Raw genomic sequence first — 18791 nt, 5'->3', positions numbered from 1 at the left:
TGGATTCATTGCAGAATACCCTTTTATCCATTTTAACTTGATTTAACCTAACTACCTAAACATTTAGAGATCAAAACACAGTCCACTACAATGTAATTAGCATTAAAATATTTAGTAATAATAAAAAATAATACTAACTTTATTTTTCATTATAAACTTACACATTTTAATTGCACTTAGTACACTTGCTGTTGGAAACGCGTTGTAACACCTTCATAAGCCATTTGCAAAATGGAAAAAAAAATTAGTAATCAAGTATAAACATTAACTTAAAAATTACCGGATGGCTATTCTCCTTTATTGTTCCAACAAATAGAGGGGAAATCCTGGGCCTACAATACATACATGGTACATTTTCCATTTTTAATAAAAAGTAAAAAGTAATGAAGCCATCTGCTTGTTTTGTGTTAATGCACTGACAATACAAGAAATCCCAGTTAACACCAGAATGGGCACTAGGAGACTGACTATTATCTTTCATTATTGGAGATCCATTTCCCGCAGACTTCAAAAAGTCTTTCCTTAGAGTGAGGACTGCTAAATAGGTCAAAAAATGGATACTCAATACTCAGACCATTTCTGTGAGCCAGCCAGAAAACCTCCCAATGACTTCAGTAGACTTTGAATCAAGCCTTCAGATCTCAGCTATTATACATCCTCTGCATCTTTTCAACAAGCAATAATGGGTCTCTGTTCTGAAGGCTGAGTGTATTTTTGTATTTTCTCTCACAAAAGATCAGAACCCCATACGTACCCCCCGGACTGCTTCTTTGTGTGTCTGTACTTGAAGCAGATATGCTCTTCAAACATGGACTGCAAAAATCCTATTGTAACAACAGACAGTGACTGAGATCCTTATCCAGGAGTCCTTTGAAGTCAAAAGGAGCTGGATCAGGCCCTCCCTATACTTTGCATAAGAAAATCATTGCATAAGAAAGTCATTGAAACTATTGTGCCAGTTTATACATGCTATAATTGTATAGATATCACCTTCTGTCAGCTTCCTCACATAAATTCTTACCTCCAAGGCATGCACCCATGGCCAATGAGAAGATTAATGGTTTCATAGGCAAATTAACATCAGGATCTTTACTGAGGTTGAGAAGCACAGGAATCTGTGGTTTAAGAAAAGAGAGAGAGATTCAGGAGACATTAGCCAACCATCAGCACAATGTAAATAAAATTCATTCAGGTAAACAACTTAAAACACTAGCAAGTCCAAAGAATAACTCGGATTATTTTTCTTTTTTGTTTGTGTTTTATTGGTTTTTTGTTAGTATCTTTGCATCATATTCTTGTTCTGTTCTTACTTTTCCCCACTAACTGTGCTTGTCCCACAAGCTAAAGAGAAGGTATTGGCAATATTAGGCCAAGCCTGACACAGGTACTGCTGACAAAACTGAGGATCTCTTAAGGTTATGAGTGTCTCCCATTCTAGATCAACAGGGAAGTGACGGTGACTATAAATTAATTCCCCCCTCCATTTCTTGAAACCTAAAGGACAGAGCTATATCCCCTCTTCTTGCTGGAAACAGCTGAGAGAGATGTCCAGACCTTCACAATCAGGATGGCTGTAGATCATGTGTTGGTAACTAAAAAATTCCTGAATCCTTATTATAATCAAAATTGCCTGACCTGTTAGGCAAACATTGAGAAAGATCAATGTGGCAGGCTTCTGAATTCATAAGCAGAGCTGAGTTATTTTACTTTTTATTCTAACATTATATTTACCAAATAAAGTAGGTTTAGTTCATTGGGAAATATTTGCAAGTTTTAGGAATTTCATTTAATCATATTAGCAAATAAAATAAAATTAAAAAAAAAACAAACAAACAAAACAAACCAAAACAAAACTGAAAAGTCAAAGGAGGCTTGTAGGGAGACATTATAGACGTCATGAGGCGATTGATGCAGAGACCAAATATACATCAGGCAGGCTGTCTAGTAGCAACAGACCTCAGTCAGTAACATCCTTCGAAGCTAGATAACATTCACCTTAGTTGGGAAAAACTGGTCTGAGTTCAACTTAATTGTGTAATCATTTAGTTTGAAAGAAAAGTGTAATCAGTACCTGTAGAGAGAAGGTCATTAGCAGGGGGAGAGGTGATAACGTTATTAACCTGTTTTTAATGTGCACCATTTGGTTTTTGGGACCAAAAGGGAGAGAAAAAGAATAAGCCAACATGGAACAGCAAGAGTTCAAGCAGGAAAGGATTTGTGGAAATACTGTGATATGCCTTAAAAATTAATGCTTTTTTGGAGTCCAGGATTTGCAGTAGTGAGTAGAGTTATGACTTTTAATCCTCCAATTTGCCGTTTGAATGTGTTTTACAGGTCCCCATCGAGGGGTATAGTCTCAGAGCTGGAGGATCTGTTTCCTGAAAAATGTTTTCACTTTGATAAGTTAATGTCTAAACAATTATGCTTGAATTGTTACATCTACAACTCTTCCTGTTTCAAGCCATAGGCATTTACAACAGTATCAAAAGCACTCCAAGTTAGGATACTTAGCAAACTGAGATATAGTTGCCTGCGAAAAATATAGTACTAATACCTTTGTCATATTGATTTAACATATTTGGAATGCAGATTTTTTCATAGTTTTATGAAATGCTGACCCTCAACAGAGAAAAAAGCAAAAGTTAAAGCTCATAAAGTGTCATGTTTCCTTCATTATTCCTTCTTCAGATTAGGTAAACAGCACCCTTATCAATATTAGAAGGAACATAATATTGTCTTATCAGGAAAACAGCTTTCATTTCTTAAACACTTTATTTCAGTAACCTTACCAGGATAAATCTCTGTTTGACTGGCTTCTAGAAAACTTGCTAATTTTGCTGGAAAGTTTGATATTAAACCACCCCACACTGCTGCTTGATTGGCAGGATTCAGATAAATTGACTGATGTAGCTCAACAGAGCAAAGCCGAATCCCTCTCACCGACCACCATTGTATGACTATCTGCCTCCAGTAAAATGGAAAAATGTAACTGTAGGCTATAATGATTGTTCCTGGAATCAGGAGAATGTCCTCAAAGACTTGAAAGAGAGAGGAGCTATTCATTAATCTTGATTCTATATAGGGTGTTATATGAATTCTATATATAGGATGTACACTGATGCACAAAGAACAATGCAAGTGTCTACAGATGTTGGCACATTTGTCTATATAACTATCCTAATCAATATCAATCCTTGTGAAGAAGCTGTTTGTTTATATCGTATACTGTAGCATTACATAGGATGTGCTTCAAATATTTAAAAAAAAAAAAGGAATTGTATATATTTTCATCTTTCACACTGTTTTTAGTCTTGAATCAGTTTTGCAAGGTTTTAAAAACGGAATAGGATCTTATTACTGTTATAAGTTATCCACCTTCCCTAGAAAACATCATCTATTAACAATTAATATGACAAGAAATTAATTCAGACTAAAAAAATATGATTCTGCAGGACAGCATATTTCTTCTCATCCCCCTTAGCTCACTAATATCCTCAAAATTTAAGCCAGATGAAACAATCAAAAAGAAAGGAAGCTCAATTTTTACTTTAAAAGAAGGCTTTGAAAAAGAAAAAATTGAGATATTTTAGACCCCAATTATATGCACCAATTACTACTAAGCTAAAATTCATAAAATACTGTTAGTTTTCTCATAAAAATCCTTGCATTTATATTGCAGTATGCAGCCTTTTTATTTTTAAAGAGACTGGTGATGATGTTTGCACATCTCAAATCTGTTGTCTACTTGACAGAGGGGGTCTACTTGACACCTCCCAAGCCTTGTTCCTTCCAGTCCTATATGTATGAAAGTGGAATGGAGGGCCTTGAACATTTTGCTGTCACATTTATATACTTATTTATTTATTATGTATATGGATTGCATTCTTTATAAGTAAAACCATGATCAAAGAGTTAACATTTCCACACCCTACAGTCACAGCCTCCTTTCCAAGGCTCCAAATTACCCAAGAACAAGTTGAATCAAGACCTTTATCCTATTCACTTATTTTTGCAAAAAAAAACCCCTTCTCACGAGCATGGCATTCCACCAGTCAAGGAAACGAAGAAGGAAGAACTGTTTCAAAACTATAAAGACAGTCTTCTGATATATAAGCAGAAATGATGATTTAACTTTACTAGCAGGACCCTGGATATCAGAGAGGAGAACAAATTGGAGAGGCACTGGTTCTGCTCTATCGGCGAGTATCTCCTCCTGGGACAGCAGGAGACTCATAAGAAACAGCAGGGTGAAGCCCTCTCAGCTATGTCTGCTTCCCAAAGATAACACTTGTACAAATAATCACACGCCTCCCATTGGGCAAGAACGCAAGTTTATCCTGTACCTATGCAGCTCAGTAGAAGACATCAGGTCATATTGCCCGTTTTGTTTATTTGTGCAAAATGACAATGAAACAGCAATTCACATCTTTATCTTAGGGATTCATTGCTGCTCTACACCATGGGATTTCACAGCACACACTTTGCTAAAAGCTGCATATGGTAAAAATGTCTTTTGTGAAAAGTGCAGAGAATATGCATTTATAGAAAAAAACCCTGTAGTTTCCCAAATTGTTGATGATTTGTCTTTCTCTGCAGGAAGCTATGGCCCAGCCTTACACATTTATCAAGCACTGAAATGCAGAGCGTAGAAAACTCTGGTAGGTCAGAAGGCAAAGAAGATCCAAAAATATAACTGGCACTAAGAACATGAGATATATACAAAATATTCAGTACTGCAAATGAAAAGCCTCTGATAGTTTTAGAGGCAATAAATAATAATGGGCCAAAAGTTATCTGGTTTCTAATGAAGACCAGTCAGAAATTAAGTCACCTTGCCAGCCAGGTGGTTAATGGAAATTGTTTGTTACTCTGTATTGAGGAAGTAGTATTTAAACTCAGCTAAAATGAGGATTTACTATGTCTATATTTTTAGTTCTGGTAATAAAAGAAAAATATAAACAGATGGCTCCAGCATATGTGGCTGATAAAATATGTCAATTAAACTAAAGAGCATAGTGGTAATAAAATCATGTCACTTAACATTCTAAGGGCAGAAATCTGTGGCTATTTAAATGACAATACTAGGAAAATGCAGGCCTTAAAAATTAAATTAAAACCTGCCTGTCAAGGAATGTCATTGTGAGTTTAGGCTGTTGAAAAATACCAGAGGATTAATAGAATGACACATAAAGCATCACTAGTTGATTCACCACATATATTCATCAGACAAAGAAAGCTGGATATCCAACATGAAAAAAACCCCTTACTATTCAAGAATTAAAATGTGTGAGACTTAATAACTAAGCACCTGGTGTATTAATTTTTTAAGAACAGAACATTTCATGGGTGTCTTTTCAGCAACTCTCAGGTATGTTTATATATAGGAGATTAGCTGCTGGCAACATAGCCTTTTGCATGTAGTCAGAGTTCATGGACTTTCCTACAAAGTATATCTCAAACTCAAAATATTTTGCTGTAGTACATTCTTTACATATTGGCAAAAATATATTGATTTTCCTATCACAATTGCCAGGCATGCTTATGCAATGAAGTGCAATAAACACTTACTCATATAAACTCATAATATTTAATTAGGGAGCTGGATCTTCACTCTCCAGTGCTTACAGAGAAGGGATAAATAATTCAAGCAAGCTTCAATCTAATCTTGTTTTGGGGAAGTTCATAATCTGCATTCAGGACAAATTATGTGAAACAAACAATTGGAAGATACTCTGAAGACTCTTTTGCCATTGTGTGGCTTCAATGCTTTATTTTAGTTTAACACAAACAGAATTTCACCAAGGCAGAAACAGTAAAAGTAATCAACCTATGATGAGCTAAGTGCCCTCAGCTGCTCATTCTACTGTTTCTTTCTACAGCATCCTCTGTAGCATAAAATATTTGCTGTGTTCTGAGCTTTTTGCAGAGATTTCAGTTTAGAGACCTCCGTACATGAATTCCATATGGTACTGACATTTTTGATGGTGGGGTTTTACCAGATTTACTCTTGTCTAGAGCAAAGAAGAATTTGACCAACAATGGTGTTGCACTGAAAAGGTGTTCTAAGGATAAGATGCTCCAAATACTAAACCAATCTGACTGTTGTAATTTCAGAATTTTATAGTAAGGGAGAATTCTTTTCAACGATGCTGTTGCTGAAGGCTTCTGAAAAGCATCAATGTGTTCAAAATGTTTAAACACACCAATATTTTGCACCTTAAAACATTTCCATCTTAAAATAACTGAAAATATTTAGGTTTTGTTATTAAGACTGCAGATAATGTGTTTATGTTTTAGCATAAGCCAGAATCCTAACTTGCATAGATACTTAGCAATTCTTGAAAATGCTTCGTTTGTCTTCTAGGAGACTATTTTCCTTCTCTGTTTTCATTACTTCAATTCATAAAACAATATGTTTCCTAGAATACTTTGTAATGCTGGCTCAGATATATTAATATTCTAATTACCATTTTAAAATATCGATCTAGAGCTTCCACTTTCACTTCCTGTTAAAGTAAGAATCAGCCAGCTATAAATTTTAATGCTGTCAAATCTGAAACTTAAAATGGACCAGTCAACTTTATACAAACACAGATAAAGTGAAATTTTTAGTTGCAAGATCCATTAATTAGGCTTTCACACTTTTTATTTTCTTTTTTTTTTTAATACATGAAACAAATCATTATGAATCTGATTATCCCACTAATACAAAGAAGCTGAAATGAAAATTTGGAGAAACATCCTTTAACTTGATTTTTTTTAAAGGAAACACAGTATCAGAGTTTCAGTGCTATCTGCAGGTTTTCAACTTTATCTTCTCTCCAACTATTCACCTTATAAGTCAAGCCTCAGGCCTTCTTACATGTTAGAGTGGAATTCCATATTTCTTCCATTTCTCAGGCAGGTCCTGGGTTAAAATACTCTACGTATCAATTGTGTGGACTACTACATTAGCAAGTAATGTGGTGTAATAGGAGATTGGAAGAGTTGGAGCTGAGTCTTTTCTTATCTATGGTGCCTTCAGTCCAGGGGGGTCAGTCATCTCACTTTGGAGACACTTACTTCAGTCCACTCTCATGCCATTTCTGAGTTACTACACTAAGTGTGTGTAGCCCATCCCATCTCCTTTCTCCAAGTCTGGACAACACCACTGCACCGTATTGTGGGGAATCAATGGAAGACGTTATCCAGCGAGACAGAGGAAGTGTTGGGGACATCCCATGAACAAACTGATGTCTGTCTTCTTGCACCTTCACATATCTGAAGGAAAGGAGCAATTTGACTTTCTAGGCACCCTTGCCATCACAGTAGTTTTGCCCACAGTCAGCTGGAGACTTAAAACCAAAAAGTTGAGACAGGCAGGACTGTCTTATTCCTGGAGTATGGGACAAAAAGCACTGGATATTTACTTTTCTAATGCAGAAGAGACTCTGTTAGTGCCCTTGACTGTAGGCTGCCACCAAGCCTTTCACAATCTTTGCATGATATTTCAGGAATCCCTATCCATGTACAAGTCAAATGGACTGTCGCCCTGTGAGCTTGGTTTCCCCTAACTGGTCACTGGCTCACCACCTTGGGGTGGGCAAATCCACTATTGGCAGAGGTCTCTGATGCCATTCTCCAACCACTCTTTGTTCAGTCAGAGCATACAGCTGATATCTACAAAACCACCCAGATTTTTTCTATCCATAGGTTCAAAAAATGGGAGGAACTTGATGGGTCCCATGTCCCTACCCAGTACTTGGTCCATCAAGACTACAACTGCAAAAATCACAAGAGCTATTGCCCCACTGTCATACAGACATTTGTTCACCACTGAAGGATATTTATGAACCTCCTGGAGGGCTTCAGTGGAGGGAGTCAATACATCTGCATCTTCCATAGTTATGAGTCCTGTCCAAGAAAGTACAGGATCATTCATGGCTACACCATAGCAGGTGCCCAACACTCCAATATCACTGAGGTGTATGAAACCAAACTCGTATATGAAAGCATTTCAGCTGAGTAACTGTGTGAATGGGTGAGTGAACTATGTGGATGGTTTTCTGCTATTAATAATTACAGCTTGATTCTGTAAATAACAAGTCAATAAACAGAGATCTAAGAAAAACCTGTTGTGCTGTGTGTTTATTAGAAACACATACACTAAGTCTCTAATTAGCGAAAAGTTATTCTACAAAAGAGCTGGGTTCAATATATGTAATACTTCTCATCAGGAGTTCGTAGCTTTGATATATATAGTGATAAATAGCATTCAAAAACCCAAATATTGCTTGTTTTGGCAATAGGAACCAAGTGCCAAAGAAACAAAAATAATTTCAAATGAAAGTTTATACAGTCTTACATAAGAACTTGGGACTTAGTTACTCAGGAATTTTCTGTAAGTATTTTCTAATGTAGAATGACAAAGACAGAAGTCCAAGGCCATTCACTGAGATAGATGATGCTAGGTCTTGACTTTAGTCTGTCATATAACACAATAATATCTTAACACCTCAGCTAATAACTACTCTTGCACAGGTGAGAATATGCCTGCATTTTTCTTTCTTCCTCCCTCCTCTCTCCACCTGTTTTTAATGAAAAAAAAATATGTTGCAGTCTCCTAGGTTTAGCCCAGAGCAATAAATATTTCAAATAAACATTTGAAATGTCTGAAATATTTGCAGGAATCCTTTCCTGTCCATCTGTATTTCAATCCCTCAAAGATACAAAAGAAGTGATCTTCAGGCATCCCAAAAGATTCCTGTGTTTCAGTCCCATCCCCCAAAACATACTCCTTTAAAAGAGGGTTCCTTTCAAACCCTGTAAAAGACCCTTTGGTCAGGTGTGCACGCAGGTGTCTTTTGGTATTGCTCCAAACCAATTTTCATAGACTATCTGGATGTGAGGCAAAACCTTTGAAGCTAAGACTTCTGCATTATTACTTAACAGTCCTTGAGCGTTTGCTGACAGGTGACTCATCCTGAACCAATCTTTCCCTTCATGCCTATTGTTTGCAGTCTCTTGTTGTTAAATCAATAAAATTCCACAGGAAACACCACAGTAATCAAACCAAAATACCATATTAACATATAAAGCAGTTGCAAATCTGTCCAACCTATCATATGCCCTGTAAGTGCCTTAAACCTTGACACAGGTTAACGGTGGATATGACCACCCAATAACAATGGAAGAAAAAATTATACTTAGCTGAGAACAAGCTGTAACAATGAATTTTTCCTACAGTATAATGAAGGGATTAATGCACTTTAAACAGAGAACTTGGTGGAATAAACCTATCTGATCATGTCCTAATTTGATACTTTTCTAATATTAAAACTCAACTGCTGATGAGCATTTTTTATGATTAATGTTATTTTCTGGTTTTTTTAAATAATTACATAAGTAAGGTAGCAATAAAAGGTTCTTGTGTTATAAAAGCATTAGTGTAACTACACAGTACATAGAGGGAAAATATTGACAGCAGCGGATGGTTAGTGACAATTTCCATCAAAAAGACAATTTTACTTTTCAGCTATGGATGTAGATATAACAGGGAAAGTGCAAAAAATTACACCTAAAACAGTAGATCTAGTCCCACAGTGAACTGCGCCTGCTGGCAACAATGGCCAGCTAGATGCCTAAATGGTTTGAATAAGCTTGTAATAATGATTCAAACTTAGAGGATAAAGTAAACTACAACACAGAAGAGGTGGGGAAAATAATCAAATCGTAATCAGCAAGCTCAGCTCCCTTGCCAGCGCCAGGAGGAGGAGGTGCAAGTGCTGCACAGACCCCTACCATTGTAGCCGTAAAGGGGATGTTGTCGATCACAGAGGAGGCCAAAGCAGACACCCAGAGCACTAAAATGATGGCCACTGCCAAGCGCTGGTCCTCAGGAACCACCTGGAATTGAGAGGGGTCAAATTAAAACTTTGATGAGATCAGTGTTGCTCTGTCCCCCCCAGATGGCATAACTGCACATTCTCCACAGTTTCAGTTTCTCAACATTTATTATCCCTTCAGGCTCTGAGATAGGAAAAGCCTCTTAAAGAAAACAGCCTGACATTTAGTAACATAATATTGTTCTTTCTGCCAGAAAATTTGAAGAAATGGAAATACAAAGACTGATATTTCTAATAGTCATACTTACATTTCACACAAGAAATAAACAGTGAAACTCTCAATGTTACCCTTTTACTTTTCATATTTATTGTGTTATTTAGATGACAGAAAACGCTTCCCTTTTGCATTTATGGCTATGTTTATTCTGGCGGTGGACAGGTATATACATACCAAATATCACCTATGCCGAAGTATAACATGTTTTCTTGATATTGTTGATGCAGGAATGCAATCATTAACATTAAAATCAAAATGAAAGTATTATTCATTGTTCTACTGGACTAAAACTGTTCTCCTTACCTGTTTAAAAAACTGTAAATATTTTAAACATACCTTTATTAACAAAGCTGTCTGTTCTCCTATATAGTCTATTAAGTGGAGATGAGCCAAAGCCTAAAAAAAAAATTGATATTAACTAGTGAAGTACCTGATACAGTTTCATTTTATGTCAGTGGATGTAAGCAAATACAACAATTCCTTCCTGTCACAAGATATTGATAATCATCTCATGCAGCTTCTACAGCAACTTTACAATTGGTAGAAAGAAAAGACACAGCAGGAACTGGTAGCTGTATTTGCAGAAGTGGATTGGTTGTGCTGGAATGACTGGTGGGATTACTTAACAGTGTGCGGCACAGGCCTCAGAGAACAGCTGAAATTTAAAGATGACATTCTTCAGTGCATACACGTTTCCTGAAAAGCTGAACACAACTGCTTTTAATCCAACTTCCCCCAAACTACAGTATAGTTAGAAGTATATCATATGTTTAAAAGGTCAGATGAAATCAGGCATCTTGTGCTCAGTCCCAAATGAAGACAAGAGAAAGCAAAATACCTGTTTCTGTTAAACAGCTTTCTTAGACCCATAAAGAAACAACAGTACCCATCTGCTAAAAACAGACCAAAGATCTTGGGTGAACAGAAATTGGCACAGAGGCAGCAGCACCTGAAAGGCAGGAAAATTAGGTCTCCTATCCCTACGTCAGGCACCCAAACTGAGGAGGCGAGCCCAGTAAGCACTGGGCCCAGGGCAGCCTGGACCAGAGTGCTCTGTCTTCCCTGTGAGAGCCATTCCCATTTGTACATGATACCACGATAGCATCCCAGACAACCATGGTTACTGCCATGTATTAAAAGACGCAGCAAGACTCTAGCCTAGTTGTGATGGCTCTGATCTCTCCTTGGGCATACAGGAGAATATAAACTGAGTATTCACACCCTGAGAGAATGATCTATTCCCTCTAACTGCAGGTAAAATGGGAATTTTATACCATGAGAGCTACCCTTTAATTCACTTTCATTTTGTTTTCTTTTCTTACAACTGTTCAGAATGAAGTACTATTTTCAGGTTCAACCTGGTATATCTATTTTATTACTTCTCAATTCCTCAGTGGAGAAAATCACCATTTTAGGTTCAGCCTGGACCAAGCTGGTTGGCTTGCTTTCATTTTTTTCTGCCATGACAAAGAATCAGTCAGCTGCAATGCCCCACTTACCGACTCCATTCCCACACAGAAGCCCAGAATTTGGTATTCAGATGACACAACTGCGTACAAGCTGCACACCTGGCAGTCACGCAGAGCCCTTCAGAGACGCCAGTGGGAAAATATGATTCAACTTGCACGCTGTCAAATTCCATGACAGAGATGGACAAAGATCCTAATGGGCACCGAATGGTGTGGTATAAGACATAGTAATGTCAGAGTGACAAAGGGGCTGTCATTCAGACCAGCAATTCCTGTACCTGCAGCTCGTTCAGGTGGCAGCTGTACGCTAGTAGTGGTTTGGGTATCACCATATATCAAATTTGGCCCAGAAACTATATTTCCTTTTAAAAATGCACTGCACAAGAGAAGGTATAACTACATTTAAAGACACAGCATGCAGAAAACACGTGATAAGACTTTTAAATATGTACACATATCCCTTACACTAAAAAAAAAAAAACCAAAACCAAAAACAACAGGCCATTTTTTCATTACTTTAACTTCCCAGGAGAAAGTTTCCTAAGAAATTAATTCCTGTTGGTAATTTTAAGTTACCATTTTCATTCTAAGTTATCTGTGTTACTTTGTCAAATCAAAGGTTATGAAAGTGACTTTTAAAATGTACGTAAATGCAGTATTTTTAATGAACTGTAGTATTTTTTCTGCAATTGCTTTGTGTTCACACTTCAAAATAAACTTTTTAACACATAGCTGTCAGCAGCCAGAACTCAGAGTTACATTCAGTTAACACTGCCGCCTTATTACTTAACTACCTATTAACACAACATATTACTTTTCAGTAACACTCAAAATTTGTTCTGGAGTCCAGACATGGTACTACAAAAGAGATATTTGGGAAAGAGGGAAAGGAGTGAAGGACACACACATCGCTCCTGCAAGACAGTCAGTCTCCAGGTAGCCCATCACTTTAGAGATGATGACAGTACTAATCACATAACCACCTTTAGGTTGTCTCTATGATATCCAGGCCGATTGCCTGCAAGCACCTAAGTGAAAGTCAGCAGTTAGCACCCTGTCACTGGCCTCCCCTGGGTGTAAACTGCACAGAGGGTCTCCTGGATCCTCCTTTGTCTTCTAAGAGGAATGAGTATTACTGCACTAATTGATGCCTTCAAGTGTACTAGCTCCAGTCTGGCAGCTCAAAATAGAGTTTTACTGCAGAAAAAATCATGTGCCATTTTAGATCAAAGTTTAATTTATGCACAAAAATTTGTGTGAAACCCTCTGATGGACAGCATGTCATGGTGACTGTTGTAAATGAACTCTGCATGAAGGGATTAAGGTAAAATGTCAATTTTGACTGTAAAATTGAACAAAATACTGTATCCCTGAGAGGCACAGGAACTTATGCCATGAAGACACAGAAGAAGCAGGAAGGTTTTATAGCCTGTAACAGCCAGTTGTGAACAAGGACTAAAAATGCAGTTGTAAAGATAAATTACCTGAAGGGCAAATTATAAAACAAGAGAGCTCCAAAGGATTCCCAACTTTTTCATTGCAAAAGATCTACCAGACTGGACCAATGAGCAGCCAAAGGCAGAACCTCCAAGAGTTCCCCCATAGCTCTGGAACTTAATTCACATTTTTCAAAATTACTTGCAGCCGAAGTCCCTTTCATGGGAAAGGGAACATTTATAACAGTAGGAAGTAGCTTCACATTGGGATCCCTCTCAGATGAAGGATCACCAAGGATGATTGACAAGAATATGAGCTGACAACTGCTGAGTGTCTAGTTCATGGAAAGATTCTTATACTTCAATGCATATCTTTGTTTTTACTTGTTTCTTCTTGACATTGCTAACCAAAAGGAAAGAAAAATGCCTTGGCAATGACTGTAATCTCCCGGTAATCCTAAAAGTAATAGATTAAAATCAAAATTAGCAGCAATGATATTTAGAACATTTTTCTCATTCATTTATGGGGAAGAATTTAGTGTCTCTCACTTTTTCCTTGATTCTGTGTACAAGTTTCTTTCATGACCTTAAATTGCTGTTATTCTACACAGCCAGCAAAAATATTCTTTTATTAGCCAGCTATTCACTGGTGTCCTAAGAAACCATAAAAATGAAGTTCAGTGAATCACAACAGTCATATCTGAAGTCTGGCAGTAAACGGCAAATAACTTCCTGCGTGTTTTACTATGTTGTTGTGCAGTCACACAGCACTCCAATCAAAAGCACTCAATCCAAGCTAAAACAGTAAATACATCTGGGAACGCAATGAATAAACCGTTAAAGAAGCAGCAGACAAAATAAACATGGCTTCAATATGGATTCCTTATAAGAGCTAGAAAATGCAAGGATATATAGAGCCCAATAACGTAGAGAACTAAAAATTGCCTGTACTAACGGGTGTACAATAAATCAACACTTCTTGATGAATTTTAGACCTACTAGCTTGCAAACAAGCCTCCTAACGATAATCAGAGTTTCCATTCATATTCTCAAAGGTTACCAAATTTTGACTTCCAGTTTGGCATTAATTACAGTCAGTTGAATTATTTGCTGTTTGTATTTGCTCCAAGTTTTGTCCATTTTACTGTTGGTGATTTATTTTAATAGATCCCATTTTACAAATTCTTGGGCTCTTTGCAGTTACTGGAGAGGAGGGTGGAGGGAGGAAGGAGGCTATGTGAGCAAATTTTTCATTACAGGTTTTTCCCAGGCTGCTCACTCAGACAATTCACTAGCCATGGCAGTGCCAGTGGTCATTTGGGTTTTGTCAGTCATGTTTCTACAACACTTAAACCCAAAAAATAACAACTGAAGCACGGGAAAACCGAGGATAACCGAGCATCCTAGGGAATGCACAGGAGCCTAATTGACATGTAAATGTGACTATTCATATGAAAAATTATCCAAACACTTGGATTAAAAAACAGCTATGGTATACAAAAGCAACAAACAGTTAAAAAAAAAACCACCCAGATACAAACACGGCTGGACTTTTTCTAATAGTCAAGCAGACAAACAAAAGGAAAGTACACAGCAAGATATCCAGGCATTTCAAGTACTGAATATCTTTTTAAATTACAATTGCAAACAGAAATTCAGTGATATTATCCTTTCAAACCATACTCCCATGAAATTTCTTAGGCCATTTGGTAGCCAGCATGTCGCAGACAGCATTAGGAGCATTTTTCAACTCTGGTTTATTCTTCTTTGATTTTTCCTATCACTTGTCTAAATAATTGCAAAACAAACACATAAATACATATAAACTATCTGCATCCATAGACAGCCAACAAACCTGGAAACTAAAATTCCACTTAAATGAAAATGATCATGTCAGACACATTCAGCATATGCAGAAGGAGAGACAGAGTATGAGACCAAGCTCCCAGTGAAAAATTACATTTAAAAGAGGTCCAGCCAACTTCCACCACTTTGCAATTTTCTCTCTGCTACCATGAGTACACACAATCCTCAGTATTCCAGCAGGATTGAATCTGCATGAGGCGTCTGCACAGGAACATAATTCACATTTTAAGTTACTTATAACTCTTCAAGCTTTAGAAGTCAGAGAATCTTACCTCCATAAGAACAAACAATGCTGCAAAGAAAAGGAGGGTTGCCCACTCAACTCTGTTCAATATCATCTCAAAATCATGGATGTCTGCTAGCACTAGCAGCCAAATGGCTCCCAACATGGCAATCCAGCCTGCATTAGAAAAAGATAGAACAACACTTTACACTTCACAGACCTGCTATGTGCCACCAATGTAAAAGTTACAGTACTGAGTTTTTCAGGGCCTTGAAGACTCACTGGCTATGTGCTCTAAAAGGTAAATGGAGGAAGCGAAAAGCTCTTTGAAACAGAAGAGGGACTAACTTTAAATAGCAAAATATGCTCTTTCCAGACAGGATCCCTTTATACATCCTGAAGTGTTTTAAGACACATATTTTGGTAACTGATTGAGAGAAAATGCAAATCAAATGCACGATCAGCCAGAGAATGTAATCGGTGAATCTCCTGTCCAAGCAAGGCTCACTTTCTCCCTGCACAGTTAACATGCTTTCTGGAGCTGTTTGATTCCTCTGACACATTTATCTTAAACAATGGAATGGGATTTCAGACATGAAACAATGGGGGATTGGGTGTTTTTTCCCTCAGAACGATGCTCCTCTTTATGCCTTTCTTCTCTATCTTTTTTTCCTAAATAGCAGCTGATTTTGTTTTAGTATAAAAAACTAAGATACAGAATATAAGGGTTTTTTAATGGCATGGAAATAAAGCCTCCCAGCTCTTCAAGTTACTTCGCTCTTTACTGTGACTATTTCATACAACTTATGCTATTTCATATATTCATAGTCAGAAAGTGATGGATCCACAAAATTGCAGAAAAAAATGAAGAAAAAGGAACAACAATCTTTGCTGGCAAACAGCTTTAAGTCACAAACTTGTAATCAAGTAACAAATGTAACTTAGGGAGAATAGGCCCCTACTACAAAGCAGATAGATTAATAAAGTGAGCCCTCTCCAAAAGTCTTCAAGTTGTAAGAAAATTGAAAGATAAAAGACTGATTCATAAAAGTTTAGGCCATTCAAATTACAGCTTGGGTGTGTTTTTCTGTTAGGTTAAAAGAAGAAAGAGATCTGAAAACATCCAACAATTTAAAATCAAGCAGTATACCATTTAAATTCTATTTAAATATAAAAGAAATAGAGACCAAAGGTTCTCCCTGTCTATGAAGCTGTAAACACTATTTTAAAAAAAAAACACCTATACATTGTCACATAAATATGCCCTAATTGAAGAATGCATTTTGCTCTCTCAAGTACATTTGAGGAGTTTCCAGTGTCATACTGTACTCTCTAAATGAGAATTTCAGGTTAACTGTGATCAGTAAAGAACATCTGCTGAAAATATTGCAGTAGGGCAACCAGACCTGCCCAAAAGCCAAAACCAGCAGCTCAGGAGTTTGGCTGGTCTGTTTGGCAAGGAGAGCTAAACCAGTTAGCTCTGGCTTTCCACGTCATGCTTTGAGGTGTTTTTATTTTCTGCTGTCATATTTGAGCAGCAGTGAAATCATACTTCTTGCACTTTTTGGCTCCAAAACCAAAATTCTGTCTGTGACACCAACTCTTCAGTTGATGACCTATTCTTTCCTCTCAAGCACCTCCTAGTACCGTCTTCCCAATTCAGCTCTATTTTTGGTGCCCCTAACCTGGCTTCTGTCCTCTCCGCTTGGCTGAAACCACATTTTCCAGCACTACAAATTACTTCTTTCCCCAGGCCTCTCCCTATGATCCTTCTTCTTGAAAAGCTTTGATACAGCTGGTCACTCTGGTCTTGCTGTTTCCTTGATAAGCAGCTTTCACAAGATTTTTTATTTATCCTGGTGCAAATCTAGTCTACAGGGTGAGGCAGGGAAATCCTTGTAAGGAAACAGGTATGAAGGTCTAGGAAATTTAATGGTTTGTCAGCAGAAATACCACCATATAGTTGGAAACAGCCAAAGCTAAGGAAAGAGCAGAAAACTGAAGGAATTTTGTGTCCCAAATCTCACAGCATCAGCTCCTACATTACTCCCAATACATATTTTGATTAAAATCTGATCTGAGTGCCTCACTGGATCCAAAAACCATGTCTCACGGCCAGCTCTGCCTACCTCCAAATGCTGCCATGCTGCAAGCTGAGCAAGTCTTCTCCCTACTTTGGTCACAGTGATCTAATCAGAGTGTATGGTCAAAAATAGCTTATGTATGAGCATCATACTGCAGGGGAGGAGGAAAGCAAAAACAACCACGAAAGAGAGCAGGGTGGAAATAGCTGGTCCTGAACTTTCTCGTGAAGAATGACATTTTTACCACCCACTGAAAAGAGATACCAGGGCTGATCTAGGAGTGGTAATACTCTGTACTGCTCAGGATGAATGCTGGATTCTGGCATAAACAGAAAACGTATGAATTTTTTTGTGCACCAGCCTTTGGGTATGTGTATTTCATAAATACCTATAAATATCTAAAGGGTGAATGTCAAGAGGATGGAACTGGACTCTTTCCAGTGGTGCCCAATGACAGGACAAGGGGAAATAGGCACAAGTTGGGACGCAGGAAGTTCCAGATAAACATGAAAGAAACCTTCTCTACTGTGAGGGTGCCAGTGCAGTGGCACAGGCTGCCCAGGGAGGTTGTGGAGTCCCTTCCCTGGAGACATTCAAAACCTGCCTGGATGTGTTCCTGTGGCCCCTGCTCTGGGTGTGCCTGCTCAAGCAGGGGGGCTGGATGAGATGATCTCCAGAGGTCCCTTCCAACCCCTGCCATTCTGTGATTCTGTACAGACTTCGAAAAAACAGTTGCAAACCACAGGGAGTTCCCAAAGTAGCAAGAGAAGGTGAGGAGAGAACTACCATGCCTTTTTGCTAGCATAGTCAATTTACTGTCTTTCCAAAAACAAAGCTAATCTGTCCATGCAAATTAAATAGTTATTTTCTCTGAACACAAAGAAAGGGATTATGGAAATGCACTGCCTAATTTTCTTCTGACTGTTGTTTTGGCTGCTCTTTGAATTCCAGTAGAGTGGGCCCAGCTCCACCTTAAATAAAGATGATGGCAATTCCTGTTAGAGGAATACTGCAAAGGGACATAGATGTGTGCAGATCAGGAGCTTACTAGCAGAATTTTACTGCTATTTTGTACAAATGTAGGTGAAAACATTACATTTTGTCACATACGTTTTGTATGTAAGTACAACAAAGTGAAGAATTAAAGAACAGCAATTTCTCAGTAGTTCTGGAATGATCTGTGATAATATCTTGGCATTATTTCTACCCTTCTGCCTCCAGTGAAAACAAATCAACATGAACATGCTATATGGCGATAACAATTATTTGCTAAAGCTAATGAAATGCAACTGCATTGGACAAGAGGTGGATAGAGCCAGGCATTTTCTAGCACCACAACTGCTACCAGCATGCATTAGCTCCACAAATGCAGCTTTGCATGAGAGAACAGTGGCCTGCCTTACAATATTGTTCCCTGGGAACATGGACAGGCAAGTGATGTGTCTTCCTGCAGTGCTCCAGCAAGTACAGCTCTCTGGGGGCTCAAACACGCCAGCTGCCAATTCTGAGTGCACAGAGCTTATTTCAGTCTACACACAGAGTCTGTTCAGAGTACATTTGCTTTCCTTGCTATGCCTGCAAAGAAGAGATACAGTTACCCATCTCTCAGACA

The 18791-nt window shown here is 37.9% G+C and overlaps 1 protein-coding gene across 2 annotated transcripts in view; it reads right to left on the bottom strand.

Moving 5' to 3' along the window:
* OCA2 (OCA2 melanosomal transmembrane protein) overlaps window positions 1–18791 on the bottom strand; it is a 158555-nt gene that overhangs the window by 57414 nt on the left and 82350 nt on the right. For both annotated transcript variants that reach the window (XM_064438321.1, XM_064438329.1), the window contains 4 exons: window positions 15145–15272; window positions 10438–10497; window positions 9781–9885; window positions 1022–1115 (listed from right to left, as the gene is read on the bottom strand). In XM_064438321.1, coding sequence (XP_064294391.1) covers window positions 1022–1115; window positions 9781–9885; window positions 10438–10497; window positions 15145–15272 — 387 coding nt within the window. The remainder of the gene's footprint in view (window positions 1–1021; window positions 1116–9780; window positions 9886–10437; window positions 10498–15144; window positions 15273–18791) is intronic.

Source organism: Phalacrocorax carbo, chromosome 1 (genome assembly GCF_963921805.1).
Source record: "Phalacrocorax carbo chromosome 1, bPhaCar2.1, whole genome shotgun sequence".
Lineage (NCBI taxonomy): Eukaryota > Metazoa > Chordata > Aves > Suliformes > Phalacrocoracidae > Phalacrocorax > Phalacrocorax carbo.
Note: the sequence above shows the minus strand (reverse complement) of the source record. Positions and strands in the feature narration are given on the sequence as shown.